This window comes from Amblyomma mixtum, chromosome 3, assembly GCF_055824585.1.
Source record: "Amblyomma mixtum isolate Tamu chromosome 3, ASM5582458v1, whole genome shotgun sequence".
Classification (NCBI taxonomy): Eukaryota; Metazoa; Arthropoda; class Arachnida; order Ixodida; family Ixodidae; genus Amblyomma; species Amblyomma mixtum.
In genome coordinates, this window is record NC_143014.1 from 237,399,310 (window position 1) to 237,422,078 (window position 22,769).

Sequence of the window (22,769 nt, forward strand, 5' to 3'; positions counted from 1 at the left end):
TGTCCCTCCTGTTTCAGGAAATAAGCAAAAAGTTGCTATTATTCCATACATTCACGGTTTGTCTCATCGCGTGAAAAAGATTGGAGAACGGGTCAATGTCAAAGTCATTTTTTCAGCTCCTGAAAAGCTGCAGAAACTCTGCAAGTTGACAAGACCTGGCCCTGCGAAAAACAGTGGGTGTACCACGAAGCATGTAACAAAGTTCATTTAATGTATGGAATAAATTGTGCACAGAATACCATTGACATGCGGAAAGAAATATATATGTCAGAGTGGAAGGTGCCTGAACGAACGTCTTCGAGAGCATCGTTACAATGTAAAAGAAAAAAAGAGGGGGTTTTGTTGATGTCCACTGCAGAACCTGTGAAGATTGTGTACCTTTCTATGAATCATGCAATGTAATCACTAGAGGGCGGATTTTTAGGCACTAAAAACCACGTTTTAGGCGCCATAAATAGGCGGCTAAAATTACAATTTAAGCACCTAAGGGAGAAAAATAGGCACTATAAACTTTATCAAAAGTGCACACAGTTCCGAACTTCAGCGTGCAATACCTGCCGTAAAATAAAACAAAAACACAGCAGGAATGATTTGGAACCTTAAGCAAGGTGCGAACATTAGAAGCCGTTTTTTTTTAGGGCTGTCGCGCAACTTTTCGTACAATACAAATGCTTCAGCAGAGCAAAAGGGACGGTTACCAACCCCTTTAAAACACTTTCGTATACCTCGAAACAAACAATTCGACTGTCGTGTACAAAATTAGAAACAATGAACACCTTAACAGGAGGCCATGTATTTAGAAATAAATATTGGTGAGTCATTTACTCTATGGTTTGAGTGCCGAATGCGTTTTCGTATGCACGCACGACTGCCAGCTGTCTAGTGTGGCCTGCTCCAACAAGATTACCGCCAAATGCCATTTGATGAAGATGGCATACGGCTGGGGCACAAGGAACGAAAATAAGGCAAGTTACCCAGGTGGAAATTTTAATCAGTTAAACTGTTTCCAGCAGGTTTATGAAACATTTTACAGTTGGTTTCAATTGAAACCAACTGGGAATTATTTGGACGAACCTATAACTTACTCCTTATACTTTCCGAAATGTGGTGCCATCTGGTCGACGACCACTTTAACAGCCAAAGTCATCAACAAGCTGCCTCGATAAAATGGCAGAAAATGGGAAAAAAGTTTGTGGGAATCCTGGCTTTCCGCCGTTGCCTTTGCGCAGCTGTGCCGGCTTCCTGCGTTGTTTCTCCTCTTTCCCTTGCTCCCGCCTCAGGCGGTGGAGAGGCGGCTAGGTGACTAATCACTGTCATTTGGCCACAGCTCCGCCCCGGCTCCCCAACGGCCTTTGCCATTGGCGCCTTTTGGCGGGAAATCCGGGACCCCGCTCTGGGCGGCCGCGCACCGCGCGACCGTCCGGGCGGGGCCGAGAGAGAGATCCCTCCGAGACAGCGTAAGGTGCGTACGTTACTGTTTGTCCGTGCCGGCTTTGCCGCTCGGACCAGTGCTTACTCGAGCTCGCCCGCACGTGTCCTCTGACCTGCAGCGGTTCGAGCCTGTCGCTCGGGGTCCAGCGACCTCAGACAGGCGTACCTTGCGTTGATTGCCCAATCTCTCTCGCAACCGGCCCAACGGTCGACACGAGAGAGAGATCACAGCACTGCCGCGGGGACATTCTCCTGCAGCGGCGTGCTAGCGGCGCATATTGCTCGAGTCGCTTCGTGCGCGCAGCGGAGCCTTGCTCCTCGCGCGCCCCCGGGACGGGGTGACGATTGAGTGTTTGTGTATCTGCTGAAGTACGACGTGAATAAACGTCTCCTTTGTGAACTTGGAGGCTTATTTCTTTGCGGCGAATCGCTCTCCTCCCAGCGGAGGTTGAGTGCACCGCATCGGTGTCCCAGTGTGTGTGTGGTGACGGCTGATCGGGGCCCTTGGCTCGCGCGAAGCTCGAACCCGCGGTGGGTGGTGGCCTGTGTCCACTTAGAAACCCACAAGTTTCTTCGATATTTTCGGCTGACGTGGTTGGTATTGCGTACACAGCCGGCGTAGGTGCAGTGTTCACCACACCCTTTCTGAGGAGGTCATCTAATGTTCCCACGCGTGATTTACTCAAAGCCGAAATGGATTCGAAAGCAAACAGAATCTGAAAGCAAAATCACAGCGTATTTCAGGCCCCTTTTCTGTAAAAAAGGGCATTTTTAGGCACCGACGTCGGAAATAGGCATTTATAGGCACTGACACCCAAAATAGGCATTTATAGGCACTATAAAAAGAGTATTAAACATATTGTCAACACCTAATTTGTGCTCATATGTAAAAATGGTGCGCCCCGCCGTGGTGGCTCAGTGGCTACGGCGCTCGGCTGCTGACCCGAAAGACGCGGGCTCGATCCCGGCCGCGGCGGCTGAATTTCTTGAAGGCGAAATTCTAGAGGCCCGTGTGCTGTGCGATGTCAGTGCACGTTAAAGAACCCCAGGTGGTCGAAATTTCCGGAGCCCTTCACTACGGCGTCTCTCATAGCCTCAGTCGCTTTGGGACGTTAAACCCCAATAAACCAAACCAACTAAAAATGATGCGCCTACGAAGCGTTGAAAAAAATAGGCATTTGCCTAAAATCCGGTCTCTAGTAATCACCAAGAACCCCAGCAAACTTACCCGTGAAATTATTGAAGCTGAAGCCATAGATAGCCTAGGTGACTTGTGCTTCGCTAAACCGGCTGTTGGATTATCTCGAAAAGAACTACGTTATCTCAGAAACTATTGAAAATTTTTGTCCTGTGCCTGCGCAATGTATCGTCACGTCGTATATATTTACCGCCCTGCGGTTCACAATAAACTGTTGGAAGTTAGCGCTCGTACGTGTCCTTGCTTGTCCTTGTTCTGTTTCTTCGATTCAGAGTACATGCTGAGTGCGGTATTCAAAGTTGATGAATACTTTATGCATGCAGCTGCTCAAGATGGCCCTTTTTTCAAACAAAGGAAATTTCCTGTTCGCCTCTTTGACTGTTGCATGATTTACGCAGGAACCATGGGGATGGATTCTTTGCTGCTGCCATTACTGCTAACTGCAATTGTGGGAGCAGCCACTGGTCAGGACCCCATCACTGATGCAGTCTGCGTGTTTCAAACTGGCACACCACGTGGCTACGTCAAATTTCACCAGGTGAGCTAAATGACGTCGACAGACAGAAGCGTAAAGATGCGTGACTTATAAGACAGTGGTACAGAAATAGAGCGAAGCGTAGGCGTGCGTGGAACATTAACGTCCTGTTCCCGGAACTGTGCTTGCGCGGCACTTCGCTCAGAGTACGTGCTTATTTTCTTTACTCAAAGGTTTTTTTTTTCTTGTCGCTACGAATTATTTTCTGGGGCGTTCGTCGAAGCCCACTTTTTTGTTGTCATGGCGAAAGAAGTCGCTGTCACTGCCTTTAGTATTTTGCGCTTCAAAGATCTGTGGAAGTTGATATGCTTGTGAGCTGAAGCATTAGCCTGGGGCTGAAGGATCTGTAAGATAATGTTGGGAACGTGGTTAGGGACGCATTTCTCTTTCGTTTCTTCCGAAATCACTTGGACTTATTTTACTATTACCTAGTGAATATACGAGCGCAAAGAACAGCTATCAATTTTGTTTACGAATACGCTTCGTAAGCTGTTTGACTCACTGAATTACTGGCTGATCTATGCCCTTCTCACACGGGCGTGCCTAACCGTAGTTAAGGTAACTACGGTTACTGCTGTTCACACGGCGGACAAAACCGCGGTTACGCCGCTAACCACGTTTATCGCGAACCGAGCTTGGCAACCTGTTTGCTTGGTGATGGCGGCGTTTGTGGACGGAAAGTGCCCGTAGGCGTCAGAGTGCGAAAATTGTAATAGCTGGTGCGCTCCAACAACGTACTTTTTTCGCACGAAATCATGTTTAAAGACCAACATATTAAAATAGGCAGTGTGCAGAGTGCCGTCTGACGGTGTTTTGGTGCAGCCTTCGAGTACTGTCCAACAGCGCAGAAACAGCGCATGCTGCAACATGCACCGTCCCGCGGTGCTCAAGCTAGGCATTCTGGCACTGTAACGTCGAAAAAGGACCGGTCCCTGCCACATCGTTATAGTAGGCGACAAGTTCGCCGCACTCGCTGCACATGATTTTGCGAGCTTACCGCAATGGTGTCGCCCGCGAGCGCGGCGGACGACGGCGCACTGGCAATGTGCTACACCCTGGACGTTGATAGGCCTAACCTGTTTAGCATTTAAGCCACAGCGGACTGCTTTTTTTTAATTTACCAGCGGTATAGTAAATGCTGCTATAGGCATTAGGTACTGACTACCCCATTTTCTCATATTAAAAGAAAGATATATGATCGATTTGAGCGACGGCTTAGCAGTGGAGGTAGAGTGGAAGCAGATAGGGCTAGCTGCGATGCACGAGCGGCAGCTGCTACGCCGCTAAATGAGATCTTAAACTAGCTTGTAACGTAGTTATTACTCCTACCGTCAACTCGGTACAGGTCAGCGGTACTATAGGAGGATTCAGTTTTCACATTCCCTTATTCCGGGGCTTATTATTTACGAGCAAAAGAAAGTTTAGTGCGGATATTTGACGCGGGCGCCAGGGGTCCGCCGCAGAGATGTTGCCTTGGCGCGGACGGCTTACGGGAGGCGCGCCGATGTATGCACTTCGGCAGTGGAGGCAGTGCTGCCACCGAACAGCTCTGTCTGTCTCTGTCTGTCTCTGTCTGTCTCTGTTTGTCTCTGTCTGTCTCTGTCTGTCTCTGTCTGTCTCTGTCTGTCTCTGTCTGTCTCTGTCTGTCTCTGTCTGTCTCTGTCTGTCTCTGTCTGTCTCTGTCTCTGTCTGTCTCTGTCTGTCTGTCTGATTTATTCTTTGATTGATTGATTAAAATAATCTTTTTATTAAAAACCCTCATACGCACATTGCTCGAGGCATCTGTGCGGACATGTAGCCCCACCGTTTTCACGGCGGCCGAGGCGGGTACTGATTCGGTAGCAGCCGACTGCCATAGAGCTTTGTGCTGGGGCCTTCTCTCACGAACTCCTCGAGATCTGCCCAGAGCAGAGCGACGACAGTGCTGTCGTGGGTTGCTGGAAGAATCCAGTCGCTCTATACGTAGCCAGGCAGATAGCAGTAGGAAGTTCTGCGAGCGTTCTACCACGATCGAGGCTTCAAATATTCATGGCATTCCCGGAAGATGAGTGTAGCGGTCGCCTGACCTCGGTAGCGACGCCACATCCCTTCTTCGGGGCCACTGTTGCAAAACTTGTCTTAATGACTGGGTTAGCGCAATGTTGGCAGCTAGACGGCGGACTAGACTGCGTCCCTCTCGGTAGCTAAAGCGCGTGTGACGAGATCTGTTCACATAACTGCGAGAGGCGAAGTGCTAAATGTTTCAGTAAAACACGTCGTTGGGCAAGTTGGTGCATAGCTTGAGAAGATGAAGCGTAAATAAGGGCGGCACACAGATGTAAGGACGACGGGACATGCTCTAGCCGCGAGTCTTTGTTGAATTCCAGACGCGGCTGATAATAAAGTTGTCCCAGCTAACTTTAGCCAGGGTTTAAAGATATGTCGCGACACCCCAGGACGACGCGACCAAATATACACGTTGCTGGTTATTGTATGGAGCAAGTGACACTATTTTTGTATTGTGCTTAACCGTATCATTAGTTGTGATTAATTAACCAACTTCGCAAGCAACTAGAAAAGGCGAAAAATTTGGATGAGAAAGCTGTAGAATGGTCCGCAAAACGTCCGACTGAAGTTTCTAACTTTCGATCTATTACGTATTAGCTTTTTTTTTCGCTGACTGCACGGAATATATAAAAAGAAAAACACCACGTGAAATGCTCACTTCCGCGCCGCGATTGTAGTGCTCATAAACGTTCCGACTACAAGCGAACAACTAATTTTGCTAGGTCTGCTGCCGCTTAAAAGGTGATAGGGCTGCTACGCAGGCATTGGCTTTGCGATTCACGGCCGCCGTATGCTTCCTCGCCGCGGTTCGTGATAGCGATAAGCAGATGCAGCCCTTATCGCCTGCGCTGGCGTAAATCATACAGCCAGCGCCTGTGTCTCTGGCCTATCACATTTTGAGCAGCAGCACACCCTTTTTAATGATCTGTTCGTTTGTAGTCGGAAAGTTTGAGAGCACTGCAATCGCGGCGCGAAAGCGGGCATGTTGCCTGGCATTTTTTTTTTGTATTTCGTGGTAATCTGCGGTGACCGAAATAAAAAAACTAAGATCTAATAGGTTTAAACTGTTCATTCGGAGGTTTTGAGGATTATTCTACAAATTTCTGATTCGAATTTTTTGCCTTAGTTGCTTTCGAAGTTGGTTTATTAACCTAGTCTGATTATGCAGTTAAGCAGGATGCAAAAAAAAAATAGTTTGACTTGCTCCGTACACTAGGCAGCAACATGCATTAGGTCGCGTCGTCTGGGAGTGCCTCGGCATATTTTTGAGCCCTGGATAAAATCACCTGGTACACCGTGAATAGCTATGTTGTGAGGATGGAGAAATGGGGCACGAGGAAAAAAACAGGTGTATGATCGCGCGCAAGAACACGAATACTGGAAAAGAAAGTACACATGTCGGTTAACAATTGCCTTCAAACATACCCAAGGACTGGCTTTCATTTTTATAAATAGTCGGCGTTTGGGGGATAACACAGGCACCCCCTATTTTTCTGTTCCGGTGCGCATCAATTAGTTCATGCGCAATCTTCTCTTTTGGTCGGCTTAAAATACTAGCAAGTTGAAGCCTTGCTTCACACATTTTCTGCTGTTCTTTCTCAAAGTCCTTACAATGACGCGTCAAATGTAAGCCTGTACCGGTCTTCAGCAATCAGCTCAGTTGTGTACTGGCTTCGAGCGCGGCGGCTTGCTTTCAGTTAGTGCGCTTTGTGCGTAATTTATTGAATTATTCACGTTCGGTTTACCATTGGCCTTTTGTAACGAACTACTGTAACATTGAGAACTTTGGCGTTGGAGACCGGCGGGCTCGAAATTCAATCATTGCAGGTGGCTATTTTCCGGCCAGGACCCGTCATTGTCATGGGTTAGCCTCTATGCTCGAGTTTGCGGTCAAGCATGATCCTTTGCAGAGCGCTGCCTTAAATTATTACCCCTTATAAACCGCAGAGAAAATAAACCGCAAAGAAAAATAAAAAAGTAACTTGGAATGCGCCGGCTTACGCTGTATTTTTTTTTTCTAAAATCAATGTGCACTTCAGGTGTTAAAACTTTATACTTAAGGGGCAATTAGAAAGAGGCATGGATATTCCTACAAGACAGTGGTATCATAAGTTTCAGCGAGGATGGCTGGGGTGCGTCAGAGTGGCACTGTATTTCTTCTCCAAGTTATTATAAAACGTGCATTCTTAGGGCGAAAGTTATTCAGGTAACGTGAAACACCAGCAGCAGAGAAAAAGGCATACAGATGCACACACGTGCATACGGATGCAATGTCTATTTATGCGCAGAACACCCAATACAAACGGCAATATCTTCCGATGTCAGACGGGCTACTCTCTTAAAAAAGTTATTGGGTGCCCACAGTGGTTTCTAAAAAGTTGGGACACACGTCACTCATCTTAGATATATTTTCGGAATATTTCGACCGGTCGCTGCATTCCACGCAGCGACCGGTCCTCCTAATTCACTGCTCGTATTAGTGGAGTCACTGCATATAATAGGCTGCATTCACACATTTTTGGGGTCCATTGCCTGTGGCGTCGCGATGCACATGCGCAGAACCAAGCCCACGTATTGCATCGTTGCCAGGAATTGAGGACAAGCGCTCCTAGTTCTCTTGGCTGCCGCCACGTGGCACATGGCTTTTAACACTCGAAATAGTACCTTGCATCATCCGTGACGAAAGAAATAGGATGACTGCGTGGCTGCAAACAGCCCGCTTGGTTTAGCGGCACTGGCTGGGATCTGTCCTGAATTCCTGGTTAAGCTCATGTTTGCGCTAATAACGAACGCTATTTTCCCCGAAATTAGCGCGCAAACTGGAGCCTCTTGACGCTTGGGAACATGCCGGCGCCCACCGCCTCTCGCTTCACGAAAAGTTGGCCTTCGTTTACACACTGTGCGTCGAGCTAGCAGCAAAGATCACATAATGCTTTCTGTTTATCTCGTTTCGTTTACGCCACAATGCTATAGCGATAGAACAACGTAGCTTTAGATATAGGATATAGATTTAAAGCGATACAAAGCCTTACGAAGGCACCTAGCATGGTGCCCATGAAAATGCGCCGCCAGAAGAAGCAGTACGTTCATATAGGATTTGTCGGCTTGCAGTATATCAGTGGCAGGAACAGAACAAAGCTGCATTTTCAGCTGGTTCTTTTAAGCATTTGTTATAAAATAAATATGCAATTTGATGTTTTAAAGACACAAGTAAAACAACTAGATTAATTTGTATGCCACTTTGGCTTCAAGCGACGAACGCTATACAGGCAGGGTCGATTGCGTCCACTTTTGATGATTTTGTTCCGGTTGCTTGTCGCGCTTATTTTGCTTCAGAACAATAAGCGCGGTTGTTAACAAAAATGCTTTTTTGCTCATATTTTTATTTTGAAGCTAAAAGCTTCACTAGCCTAGTCAACACCGTCTCTGGCGTGCGCCGTGGCCAATTTTAGCAACAGCTGCGCATGCGCGAGTTCGCCGCGTAACGTCACTGGAGAGGCGCAGGTGGCCGGCGGAGCCGCCGCCGAACGCGGCTCCGCCGGTCGACCTTGGGCGTCGTCCGCGCGCTCTGCGCGTGTTTACCGAGTGTGCATCGGCGCGCGCTCCGCTCCCTCGTGTGACGCTACTTGCAGCCCCGTGTTTACCACAGTTACTACGCATGCGGAAGGAGGGCTATATAACGCGCTTGCCTACACCGTTATCGTGGTGCTCCCAGTGCATTGTGCGCGAACTGCGACAGCCATGACGTCAAACAAAGCATAACTGCAGCTTTCCGCTTGTATATCCAGGCTTAACCAGAGCTAAGCCACTGCCAATTTTTAGTCTTTTTGTTGGCCCTATGACGCTGGAGTCAATAAATGGAAGGCTGGAGTGTTTCGCATGGATAACAGTTCTTCAAAAGTTGATCGATGCACGTGTCTACTCTGCCTGCGCCTGGTATTTGAGGCCCTTAAGCAGTGCGTTCTCCTAGGAGCATTAAAAATGTCTCTCATCTTTGGCAGCGTGGGACTGAAAGCTTACACGATGCAGCAAGATTCGCCCCAGCCAGGTTATTCATCGCTTTTCCTTTATTTCATAAAGGAGTAAAGGTAGAAAAACGCTGGATGGTCAGTCCCTGGTCTCTTGCCTCTGCTCTTTAAAGCAATCATGTGACGAGCCGTCTCAAAAAAAGAAAAGTTACCACCAGTTTCCCAATTCTCCTTCAGTAGTCGAGTTTATCCAGGCAAGATTTATGTAGAAAGGAGAAACCCCGTATACGCGCAGAATGAGAGCGGAATTTTTTTTAATTTCTATTGATTGGAAAGCAGCGAGGGAAAAAATAAACCAAAAGAGGGACAGGTGACACGCACACACTGCAAAGTACTAAATGCTTCATTAAAAGGGTGTAAGCTATGTGTTCGTGTAGCCTTAGCCTCTATGTGTTTCGTGTTTTTAGCGGCTCTTTCAGCCAACTTGGATCAAAAACCAACTAGCTTAGCTTTCCATCCTTTTATGTGGGCCCTACTCTTGTTGCAGAGCGGCGTTTTATTTCTATATTTAACGTGCATAGTGGCATAGTGATAACGGCATTTCTGCTCTGCTCCTGCAGGAACCCGGCCACCAGCTGAAACTGAACGGCAACATAACTCAACTGCCACCTGGCGAGCACGGCTTTCACGTGCACGAATACGGTGACCTCAGAGATGGTTCGTGATAAGCCTTGGCCTACAGCAGTAGATTTGCTCAGCGTTTGAGAGAATTATGGCATTTACATTATTATTTTTTCGTTTAAGAACAAATTGGCCAAATTGTATCATTAACTTTGATCCCTTACTGTATCAATAATGATCCCAAGTTGAATGCACAGCGCTTCACGAATTTGTAACATAAAATCAATAACTTCTTTGCACTGCTGCTTTTTTTAACCACTTTGTTCTCTAGGTGTCGAACTAAGCCTTCGCGTGTTGTCTTTTATTGCAGGTTTTTAGAAGCTATATCGTTCTAATGTATGCAAAACTTTGGCGCAAGTCTGCTGCCTACGTTCCATTTTTCGTTTCATTATTATTACGAGGAAAAAACTTCAACCTCAAATTTGTGGTTGCAAAAACATGATATATGCGTCTTTTAAGTATATCAAGAATATTTTCTGTAGAAGTTCACTCTAGGCATAGTGAGCGCTTACTTTGTGGATGCTTTTTGGTGCATGGTTAAAAGCCTTAGTTAACCAAACTCATTCGGGAACTCTTAAATTCCAGCGCTCCTTGCAGCAAATTGCACTGCGGTGGCGCGAAAAAAAAAAAACCTTCAGTCAGTGAGTTTGTTGGTGTTCTACGGCGATCATAGGAAAAAGCGCAGGAAGCATGTGAAAGATCTTTGAGTAGAAAGGTTTGCTAAAAGCTTCGTGAAATAGTTTCGATGGTTCGCAATAAGCTGCGTCGCATATATTGCCTCAAACGTGAAGATATTGGTTGCGGTGAGCAATCAGTTACCTTGATGTGCTTAAAGCGAGTCTCTATGATACAGAAAACTAGCCCAGACGGCATAGCCAAGATGGCATTATGGTCCTTTGGCAGCGAAGTCCACAGGGCCCGCTGGGTTCGTGACGGAAGAAAGGCATGCAGCGCTTTCGAAAGAACGAGAGACGCGCGCCTGACTCATCGCATTCCGTGCGTTCGCGCGCCCGTCAGGGAGCAGTCACTAGGATATGCGGTAGATTTTGCCTCGGCAGAGCGCCGATGCTATTTACTCTGGATATGTCAGAACAGACATCATGAAGCTGCACGTGCGCTATCGTAAACAAGAAAATGGGAGAGAGGTGAAAGCAGCTGTGAAAGTTGGCCGAGGCACACAGGAAACGACGAACTTGGGCACTTTTTTTGCTTCTTTTTCATCCATGAATGTTAACGGCGCACGCAGTAAAAAGTGCAATAGCAGCACCTATGGGCACTCAGAGAAGTGGGGACGTGGGAATGTGGACATGCCCGTCAAGTGCCTGGCGCAGAAAGGCGTTGTTTGCTATCATCTCAAAAAACGCAACTGCCAAAAAGCGGCACAATTTATTTCATCTACGCACGGCATTGAAGGTTATGTGCCTTTAAAAAAAACTATAATATGTCTACCCAGGTTGCACTTCCGCTGGTAGCCACTACAATCCCTTCAATAAACTTCATGGTGCCCCGTATGACGAAAACAGGTGCGACTTTTATTTTATTTTCTAGATACTCATTTGCGTGACTCCTTTTGCAACAACTCTCACATTTCACTAAAACTTAATTACATGTGCAGCGAGTCTGCGCCTTTGTGGATCCAGTAATTTAGTTTTTTGGTAATTATGATGTCCTGTTTCACTGAAGACGCTTTCAATTTTCCTTTTGAAATGCAACGAAGGTAACTAAGTCGAGACGATTTGTCGTGAGAATCCTCGTATCTCATTACAGAAACAATAAAATTGGACTTCGCTGGTCTTGTACTGATAAACAAAGCGGGCCTTGGGGATAAAAGGCTTTGATATCTCATGCATGCATGCTTTAATACTTTGCAGCAGCTTTCGAATGGGGTCCCAGTTTAGTTTATGTTCAATAGAGCTGTATTGTATTTCTGACGTCAAGGTTTCCGAGCCCCAACTGAGCCTTATTCGAAGTTCTTGATGTGTTCTGTGTAAAATGAGAGCCTCTACATATAAGCCTCATTTAGTTTCAGCTCGGTAGCTTTCAATTTTGTATATTCTCTCATGTCCTACCCGATACAGGCACGTTGGAGATCTCGGAAACATCAAGGCAGACGACAGCAGCTCCGCAGTTTTCTCTTTCTCAGATCGTCTTCTAGAGCTGAACGGCGACTACTCTATCATTGGCCGCTCAATTGTGGTAAGACCTGGTCGTTCATAGTTAGTTTCATGCGTCCAAAACTATCACCTCCATGTCGAACCATAATGGCGGGTTGAAATGCTGTGAATGAAAATTATATTAATTCTATATAACCAGCCGGGCTTTACGTTGAAATATACGAATGGAGAACAACAGCTTCAGGAAGGCTTCTGTCAGGCAGTATTTAAAAACGAGGCTAGTGTACCACAGTACAGTCCTCTTTTAGGAAAGCTCTGTGTAAAAAAATAAGCACAGCGGGCAAGGTTTCTGGATGGACGCTGTTTTTTTTTTCCTGTGTGTGGAATTTGTCATTTTGCACACCAGACTTTGCGTACGTTATCATCTCCCAAGATCTTGATTGAACCCTGTTTTTATGGCAGGGGCATGGCGTGCACATTCGGGCAAATAATTCGCACGAGATACGCACGTTCACATGGCATGGCTATGTGCATTTATTTTGTGATGTATGAAAATCTAATTCCGTAAACATATCCATAAGACTGCAAAAGCACCGCCCCAGCTTAAAGATCGGCAGAATACCAATATCAGTCGATTGGAATTTGGTACCCGGAACATCAAAGCGCAGTTTTAACAACAGCATTATTTTTTTTCCTACTCTGGGCCTTTTTAATATGATTTGCTTTGCATAATGCTGGTAAAATTCCAACAGTGCCCTTTTTGTTTGCCAGACACTGCTAGCGATTAACGACGGCCTCGCCTTGGCTCCTGTTGCACTGTCCGAGGTATCAGACCGAGATGTATTTCTTGGCGGTTTTGTTGCTCTTTGGCTCCGGAGTATTTGGTTTATGGCGGTACGAATAATCTTGATGTTTCCATGATTGACATGATTGGCTGACTGACATGACTGACGCCATGACAGATGGCATAGTCACGCTGTGGAAGTGCGGACGGCAACAAAACGATCCGCAGTCCTCGCTGGCAGTGCAGTGCTGCGCGCGAGGAGACGTAACGACCCCCAGTGTGCGCCACTCCATGTGAGAGTGCGCAGAGCTCAATGTAATACGCGAAAAGCACTGCTCCACGACGATAAAATTCACGGCGGTCTGGACTCGCCCACAGTTGGTTATGCTTAAACCTCCCCTACCGCTGCTAATCACAGAGCTAATCCCTTAAATAAATTATTCTCCAGCTTTTGCATGCATGCATGCAATAAAAAAAATATCAATCGTTTTGAGAACTTTGGTTCGAGATTGTTTTTAGAAATGCACTTTCTGAATACTGTGATTGTTTGACACTCTTCTTCGAGCAGAAACAATAGCTAGTGGCATTTCTAGTCTGTATCGCACTTCATGCGTAGCCATTATAGGATTGCTGCCACTGCTGGTACGAGCCACTCACTCCTTTTAGTCGCCTCGACACAGAACATATATCGCGCTGCGATGCACAAGGAATCCGCATTAGTTCACCGGTGTGGCCGAAAGTGACCACTCGCTTAGCGCTTCTTCTTGTTAGCGACTGGTGCCTTAAACTCCGCGTTGGCTACAGCGTATTCTACACTCTTTCTATTCTGCCTGACGGAAAGGACAGAGTGAAAAATTCCAAAACTGAAAGTTGAAATACCGAATCAGTCCTCCTGATAAGAACGTGCAGAGAAAGCTTTTACTAGCTAAAACATCATCTGCAATCATGCTGTGATTTTGACATATATGCAAACTAAAATAAATAAATAAATATTAAAGTGCTTGAAGTTCGGCTACTGCTACAGAAATATAGGTATTTGCTTGTTTTTCTTACCTTTTTGCAGGTGCATGAAGACAGGGACGATCTTGGCCGTGGTGGTTTTAATGACAGTCTCACAACAGGACACTCTGGAGCGCGTATAGCATGTTGTGTCATCGGCATCGCACCAGTTAGCACTGTCCAAGGTCGAAAGTTTCCAAAAACGAGCTAGCGATACTTACCAAAGTATCAAGACAGACTTGCCACACGTGCCGCTTTTGAGCTTCAGGGCAGCTCGAGCGTAGTGGTTCTTTTTCGTCTATTCTATTCTGTTGGGATCATGACTGATCTATTCTATTAATCGGTTCCATGGCATTGCAGCGCACTGGTAGTAATATGACTGGCCGACCTTGGCATAGCAAAACCGGGGGAAAATGGAGTATTGTTGGATTAAATGTTAGACTACGGTGGGCCAGGACGGCATCCTGATCTGTAACCCATTTTAGTGCGCCAATTTCAACTTGTTTTGCGCAAATATCATGCAGAATGCGGTACTGGTTCGAATGTGGTTATAATCTTGAAAAATTGATTAGAATGCTTAAACTTCAAGAATAAGATGGGATGCATTATTCTACATATGAGAAATGAGTTTTTGACGTTCCTTTGGCCTGCTTTTTCTTTTTATGAACCTCGTTATGTGAATGCACAACATACATCCCCTTTTAGAAACTCCAAAGCATAGTGGTTACTTAATGCGTTGTTTGTCTGAACTGCGCCAATTCATTACCAATAAAAGAAATTTCCTTTCTTATTTACGTATGGTTTGTCTGGAAATTCAATTCCAACGCAGTTTTCGGACCTATTTCTTCAAAGTACAGCACAAAAAAAGTAGCTTTCAGCCTCGGCTCGATGCAAAATCTTCGCGCATTAATTGTTAGCGTCATTTCTCGGGAGACCTGCAGTAGAGTCGCTTGGCACCTATGACACACGGTCACGTGACTTAGTTGGCCCACCTAGGTTGTTTCTCCGAGGGTATTTCGCTCACAACGCTGACCACGATGCCGAATTTTCTCCAGAAATTTACGCTGTCGCGTTAAAAACTTCATACCGCCAGTTTTGTACGCGGCAAACATTCTAACCGTTTAAGTGCAGAGGAGTTTCACCGAACTCTTCGTTACAAATACATTAAGTTTTCATAACGAACTTTAATTTCATGAAGACGAAATTCGGCAACCATAAACAAGGTATGCAACGAAAGTTGGAGATGCATAGGAATGAAGACATGAGAAATCTTAATCAATTGATTTTGTCGGCATATGAACGTCATATTCGGCACCTTATTGAAACCACTTTCATAGCCCTTTCCGCCTGCGAGTGCTGCACCTTCATTCTCGCATGGGTAAACAGTTTTGTTGGCGCTTGAATCAGCTACCGCACCTACGCGTTTTTACTGCTCGAAACAAGAAATAATCATTTGTGGTCAGCTCAAGGCAGCAATGTGAATGAGTCACAAGCTTACATTCTGTGGGCTGCAGGATCTGAGCAATGATGCTGACGTTGTACTTTGTACGTTGTACTATTAAGATACAAGATTGTCCGCCGCTGTCCCGGTTTTTTGAAGCCGTTCTTGCCGCTTGAAGAACGATTTTGATGGGGCATGCTGCTGTGTATTGTTCATAATAAGGTGCATCTGTCAGCGATGATAAGGTCTTCATCGAGATGCCTTGTTCCTTCAACTACAAGCGACTTGTGGTCATACAAGAAACAAGCCGGTCTCCCAACAACACCTTACTATCGCTGACAGATGCACCGACTTCATATAGCAACAAGCCTTGCCTTACCTGCGGTCTCTACTTCGAAAGAAGACAAGCAAAGCTGCGAGCAATGTCCCCTGCTAAGGTAGGGTCTCTCTTCCGCATGAGGTGTGCGGTGCGCTGGAATTGTGACCTAAATTAACTGTTCCGTCGAAGAAAACGCCTCCAGAACTCGTAGCCATGGTCAGCGCTGGTGTGTACGTCTGTTCTCTGCGTCGGTGTCTTTTTTCGCTCTGTTTTAAGAATGACCTGGTAATGATCCCTCAAGCATTTATAACAGCTAATTGAAAGTCACTGTTTTAGCACTGGAAACAAGAGAAAAAAAAGATGTTATTAAAAACGGCAATTTTATTTTTTGTGCCAGGTGTCACTTGGAAATGATTTAGCTTTCAGTTTCAGCGAAAATAAAATTATAACGTTGATTGATACAGCACTTCACTAACACAATCTGTGACACTGTCTTTTTCATACCAAAATTATACCCATTATTTAATAGTGTTGATGCACTATTAGGGCCTACACCACTCCTGCTTTAACCACTCCTGCTTAACTAGTTTAATACGCAGTACTTCTTTTAAATGTTTCAGCTTCCGTAGTGCGGTAGCGATAACAAATCTGTGTGTGGGTAACGGGAGACGTGAGATAGCACGACTGCCTCGCCCTCGTTATCCGCAATTTTGAAATGTGCACATCGCGGTGTTTGCAAAGAGAAATCATTAGTGTAACAGCTACTTCGGATCTTTTTACGCGAACAAAGGAGAAATTCAGTGCATTTTTACCGATTGCCCTTGCTAGGGGAATGTGTTAGCCTCTTTTCTTTTCTCCGTTCCTTATACTGCACTCAAAATCAGTTCGGAGTGTCGTTCGTGTACTCCGTGATGTCTGCGCTATCGCGGGGGCCTATGCGGCCAACCCTTACAAAAAAGTTTTAGACAGTCTATAGACTTGTGTCTATAAAGTCTATAGACGGTCTATAGACAAAAATCTATAGGCAATACAAATGCCATAGGCAGTCCATAGACAATCTATAGATTTATGGCCATACACTTTTAGTAGAATTTTCTCTATAGACAGTGTATGGACTATGAATAGACAAAAATCAATATATATATAGGAAGTCAATAGAGTCAATAAGAAGTCTATAGACTGTCTGCAGACAATTTTTATAAGGGAAGCATGCAGAGTATGGCAATCTATAGATTTATGGCCATACACTTTTAGTAGAATTTTCTCTATAGACAGTCTATAGACTATGAATAGACAAAAATCAATATCTATAGGAAGTCAATAGAGTCAATAAGAAGTCTATAGACTGTCTACAGACCATTTTTATAAGGGAAGCATGCAGAGTATGGCGCTGTAGATGCTGAAACAGTTGGCTGGGCATAAAGCGTTTGCCTTAGAAGTTTTCCCCACTATCATCAGGATCGACATGGTCCTTCAGAAAGCCGGTCTTCCCCTGCCCTGCATTAGCGGCAGATTTACTGCAGTCGATAGAAGTTCGGAACTCCTGTCAGCCTTCTGAGAAATAAAAATCGCTCACGTTGTTTTGAACGCAGATATTAGGGCATGCACTCACTCCACACTAAACAAACAAGTAAAAACCAGAAAACTCGCAGTACTGTCTCTTCAGCCACGAAACCTACAGGGTAGTTTAATGTGCGAGCCATTGTCAACGTCCTCTCCCGTTTGTTTTCGGCGGACTCTTGACAGAAGGGCGCCTCGCGACAGACAGTAAATTAGGCACATTTCATTCTCGAACAGAAATAAGTTTGCGGCGCCTACGTTCTGCGTACAGGCTCGTGACAGCATCGCCAGCCTCGGCCTCGGCTCCGCACTGGTACGCAGAAAGCTGTGCGTCTTTTCTCCCCGCAGTAGTCTCGCACAAGTCGTTTCACGCCTCTCTGACAATAGCGTAAAGCACGCAATTACGTCTCCTACACGAGGAGGCACATGCAGAGCAAGAAGGTCTGGCAGAGAAAGAGGAAACGTTTCTGTTCTTTTGCTCCCTTGGCGAGACACATAATGCCTGCTGTCACTGACGAACACTTTTACTTCACAGCAAGAAAGAAGGATGTCAGTCGTGGACGAACTTTCAGGACACCTGTCTGCTGCCAGTGTCGGCGAAAAGCTCCCTTCTGCGAGCCTTCCTTCAGGAACGGTACTACATGCGACGCAAGAGAGCAAACGGCGAAAAGAAAGAGCGCAGACTCTTGCATCTAGCCGGTGTCTTGAGCTGTGACGAACACTGCGAGAGGAGCACATCGCATAAGCGATCCAGAGCGCAGATGACGCGGCGCCGTACCGCGAGACGCACGCGCTCTGGCTAGCCCCCTGTGGTGAGGCATCATGTCATGTACGCGTGTACGCGACTGCGCACTGCAGTTTGCCTCATGTATAAGTTACAAGTCCGGAAATGCCCTATTTTTGGATTTTTTCATCTCTTTCGTCTTCCTACACGATCGCTCTATGCTTCAGATTGAGTGTTCCACAAATATGCGGTTTTGCATATAAGTGCCCCCAAAAAAGTGTCGGCTGACTGGCATTATTTATTTTAGTAATCTGGGTCCGTTATCTTTTAACTCAGTAGCATAAACGCTGCTTTCGAAGCAAGAAGCAAGTTTCCTTGGTTTGTGCGTCTCTTTTCATCGCAGATATTAGGGCTTAGTAAGCTAGCCTGTAAGCCTTCCAAATACATTTTGGGCCAAACGGCAGTTTCTTGGATGCGGTTTGAATGAAGTTGGCACAGCTACTTCTGCAGGAATTTGCAAAACACCTGCTTTGTGTAATATGGCACTTAATACAGCTGCTTCGATTCGTTCGCAAGACCGTGAAGAGCTCTGATGGCTTTGACTTCAGGCATACGACTCTCGAGCAGACATATTCATTGCAAACCATATCACATTAGTTCAGATGCACTTAATCAGAACATTCGACCTTAATTTCGACGCAGCTAAGGGTGTGAAGTTGTATCAAGAAATACATTTCATTTCATTTTAATAATTTTTCATGTCGACAAAAATATTGCCCCTGAGACAACAAGAAAGGTGGCGATTGGGCTCTAAACAAAATCTTGGCATCGCTGACCGCAGCAGAAGCGGTAAATTTTAACAAAAGAAAAAGCCAGCGCGTAACAACGTTGGGCACTTCAAAGAGGCAGTTACGCTGTGAGTTTTACAAGAAAAATTCCCATGTTCTGTTCCTTCCACAAGACTAACTTTTTAAACATTTCCGGATTTAGTATAGCCGACGACGTGGCTATTCTGAACTTATTAAGTGATTCATTTGAAGCATTTCAACACCTTAGCATATCAAGTGACCTGAATTCCTTCGTAACATTTTTCGAGAACATTGTGAAGGTGTGTATTCAGCGTTTTGTTCCATTAAAAACTAAAAAGCGAAACCACAGTGTGCCCTTGTTAACAAGAAACATACTGCACCATTCTCGCCGTGTTGCCAGGCTACGCGTTACGCTTTTTGAACAGCTGAACGACGCTAAAGACGAACTCCCTGGCAAAGTTCAATCGGCAAAAGATTGTTTACCGTACAAATACCTTGCAGCAATTATTGAGACGCAATTCCCGCTAATTTTGGGCATTTATGTTGCCACACAACACTAGTCTCGATACTTTCATTATTGATGATGAGCCTGTCTGTGACTCGTTAGTCATGGCTACTATACTGTTGGATGTCAGTGCGCTTGAAAGAACTCCAGGTGGTCGAAATTTTCAGAGCATTTCACCACGACGTCCGTCATAGCCTAGTCGCTTTGGAATATTAAGCCTACACAAACCATAAACCAAACCAGAAGCTATAGGTACTAATTTCAGTGCATATTTTCAGTCGGTATCTACACGACCTAACCTTGAAGTGAATACTTTTGCGAGCAATTCCCAATATTTTGTTGATCACGTTTCGATTAGCGTTTCAATCTCAATCTCAACATGCACGTGAAAAAAAGTAGTGTTCTTGATGACGTCCCTAATGTATTTCTACATCGTTGCTCTCTTTGCACCAGCCGCTATTTGACAAGCGTCTTCCAGAAATCGCTATCACCCGCAACCGTCACCGAATCCTACAAGCTTGCAAAAATGATTCCCGTGTTTAGATCTGGCAACACCCAAATCTTGTCCAACTATCGCCCCATTTCTTTAACGTCACGCTCGTGAAAATTACTAGAACATATCATTCACAAGCACATTACAGAATTTCTTTGTGTTTACAGCCTTTTGTGTGCATTTAAGCATGGGTTTCGGCGCGGGCTAAGTACCATTCCACAAATTGTCGAATTCATGCACATTGCTAATTCCCCGGACATCGGCTCATAAGTTGACGCTTTATTTATCGACCTATCTAAAGCTTTTGACACCTTTCTTGTTTGCAAACCACGCAATACTTAAAAACCCGCTATTGGTAGATGGGATATCAAGCTTTCTTTGTAATCCCGGGCAGTATGTGTCTTTCAACTCCTGTTCATCTGAACCTGGTAATGTATCATCCGGGGTACCACAAGGATCCATGCTCGGGCCACTGTTATTCGTATATACAGGGTGTCCTAGCTAACTTGGACCAATGTTTATAAAAAAACTAAGCGTTCTTCAGAAGTGAAATCGCGTGGATGTTGTTGAGGTTTATCGAAAGTTACAGTACCATTTTTTCGATTCTCCTATTTGAATAATTAGTCGAGATAAATAAATTAACTTTTTAAATATAGCTTGAAACGTTCAGGCGTCAATAAGAAAGTTGTGGAGCTCCACAAATATCGTCCAACCCAGGCACTTCCAACGAGATAGACTTAGCGTGGCCGTTTTTATTCGGGAAAAACGAAAGCCCGCGGAGTTTAAAAAATACCACGTGACAGAGCGCTCCGTGCGCCCGGATGCGCCGCGATTACAGCGCTCTCATCCGTGCTTTGTAAGAAACATCACCCGCTTCGGCCCCTTCGTGCTGCCCAAGACGGGACTTCGCGATGCGCCTGGTTACAAGATAAGCGCCAGTGGGTTCGGGCCGGAGTTGAAAGAAAGCGCGGCTCCTGTTTCTGAGGGCAATAACTGCACACTCACGTTAGCAGAATGCATGCGGAGGAACGATGACAATCTCACGAGTTCGAATTTGGGAGCAAGATACCAACAAGCAAAGACGCATATAACAAGCCTGATGACGTCGTGTGAATTACGCTGAAAAACAGGAGCCGCGCTTTCTTTCCATTGCCACCCGTACCCACTGGCGCTTATCTTGGAACCAAGCACATCACGAAGCCCTGCCTATTTATTTATTCATTCACGAAGCACATCACGAAGCCCTGCATTCTATTTATTTACGATAAAGAAAGCCTCAGGTGTACCGTTTTTCCTAGCTCCAAAGAAAGTCCGCGAAATACAAAAAAAAAATCACGTGACTAGAGCATTCGCGCGCCAAGATTGTGCTGCTCTAAATCCCAGCTTGAGCGAATGAAATGCGCTGCTGGCAAGGAGCGACGACCTCATTGCTCCGGCAGGCCGATATATCGACGGGGGTTGCGACGCAACTTGCGCCGTCACGCTTGGAGACTGGCTCGCGCGGGCGGACCTACAAAACAATAATTCGTCCACTTTGGAGTGGGTCGATTATCTGGAGTCCTCATAAACAGACCGATATCAGTAAGCTAGAATCCGCTCAAAGGGAAGGAGTACAGTTTATTTGTCGCCGGTATGAGAAATTTTTCACCAAATTCGACTCTTTCTGCCATAGGTCTTTCCCTCCGTTGTACTCGCTCCGACAATGAGTGTTTAAAATATTTTCATGGCATTGTTCATTCATCCCGCTTTGCTTCATTGCCTGAGTATTTACAATTTTCAAAACCTTCATTTACAAGGAGCTACCACCCACTGAATTTATCACGTATTCATGCACACGCAGACGTGTTCAAATTTAGTTTTTTCTGTCTGTTATCGAAAGATGGAATTCTTGAAGCGGTGATGTAAGCTCGCTGGAATGAAACTTAATTTTCAATATTGTTACAAATCTGTAATTAGTGTGCTGAGTTATTGTTCTGTATTTTAATGCTGCTGACTGTTGAGTATGTTTCCGCTCTCTTTCTTTTTTTCTTAATCTAACTCTTGCAATAGCCCCGCCGGGGCTTCAGTATATATAAATAAATAAATAGCAAATAAATAAAGGGCAGTATTCATGTGGTATAGTCATAGAAAGAACAGTAAACGGTGACATTACACAATCTAATAAAACATTTATCACTTTTTATAACCTGAATTAAAAAATACTGAAAATTTAATTGCGCGCAGAAACTATCAAAGGCTGAATGGCCGCGAACACCCAGGAAATCCAAGCAGCGAAAACGGCAAAAATACAAAGCACAAAAAGTGTTAGGATCGATCAATTAGATTGCCAATCCATTTGAATTAAGATTTTATTCATTTTCTGAGCCTGTTGTATTTCAATGGCCAAGCTAATCAAAATCTGATTCCATTCCAACAGGTGACTACGAGATGATTACACGACTACACAAACTGTGTCACACAGATAGGTCGCGGTGACTCCTGATACCTTTACCGGCGGAGTGGCGCAGCGGTTAAGCGAGGAGCCATTGCACTGTCAGGTGGCTGTTTCAAACAAGTCACCATTGATGCTCGTGAGGCGCAGGTTGCTCGTCCCGAGCAATGCGAGAAGGAATGGCTCCCGCAAGCCTCAATTTGCACGTAGGCCTGCTCTTTCCTGAGTCGATTTCTTCTCAGTCATTTTCATCTTTGCTGAGCCATTGACCATCCGGCGCCTGCCTCCTTTCCCCTAATAATGAAGGCCAGAATGTGAGAGGGGCGGCGAAGAGAGAGACGGTTGACAGATGCCAAACGGAGAGAGGGAAATCCCTCTAAACACCACCTGGCAGGTGGAAGCTTTACACGGAAGCCGACGCCACCGCACAGATGTCGCCTTCATGGCCCTCCTACTGCTATCACATTAAATGATTTTTACGACTCAACTTATGCCATCACGCGTTCTCTTTAGGCTGTAATACGGTACTCACTGTGCGCCTGAACATCTAAACTATTTATATTCCCTGCACTCATGTCTGGGTATGTATTGCACAACGACGTGATTCCGTATTCGACTGTCTGCGTTTCGTAATTTGTTCGTGTTTGCTTTTTGCGAGCAGGAATATATGATGCAAGAAATGAACAGTATCCCTGACAAAGCAGTGATCGTGAAACTGCGATAATTTTCGT

At 45.4% G+C, this 22,769-nt stretch overlaps 1 protein-coding gene across 3 annotated transcripts in view; it reads left to right on the forward strand.

The window, feature by feature from the left end:
- LOC149354096 (superoxide dismutase [Cu-Zn]-like) overlaps positions 1-14,550 on the forward strand; it is a 31,387-nt gene extending 16,837 nt beyond the window's left edge. For all 3 annotated transcript variants that reach the window (XM_089583055.1, XM_089583056.1, XM_089583054.1), the window contains exons 2-6: positions 3,028-3,167; positions 9,799-9,895; positions 11,313-11,382; positions 11,938-12,055; positions 13,821-14,550. In XM_089583055.1, coding sequence (XP_089439181.1) covers positions 3,033-3,167; positions 9,799-9,895; positions 11,313-11,382; positions 11,938-12,055; positions 13,821-13,967 — 567 coding nt within the window. In that variant the 5' untranslated portion in view covers positions 3,028-3,032 and the 3' untranslated portion in view covers positions 13,968-14,550. The remainder of the gene's footprint in view (positions 1-3,027; positions 3,168-9,798; positions 9,896-11,312; positions 11,383-11,937; positions 12,056-13,820) is intronic.
- The last annotated feature ends 8,219 nt before the right edge of the window (positions 14,551-22,769 follow it).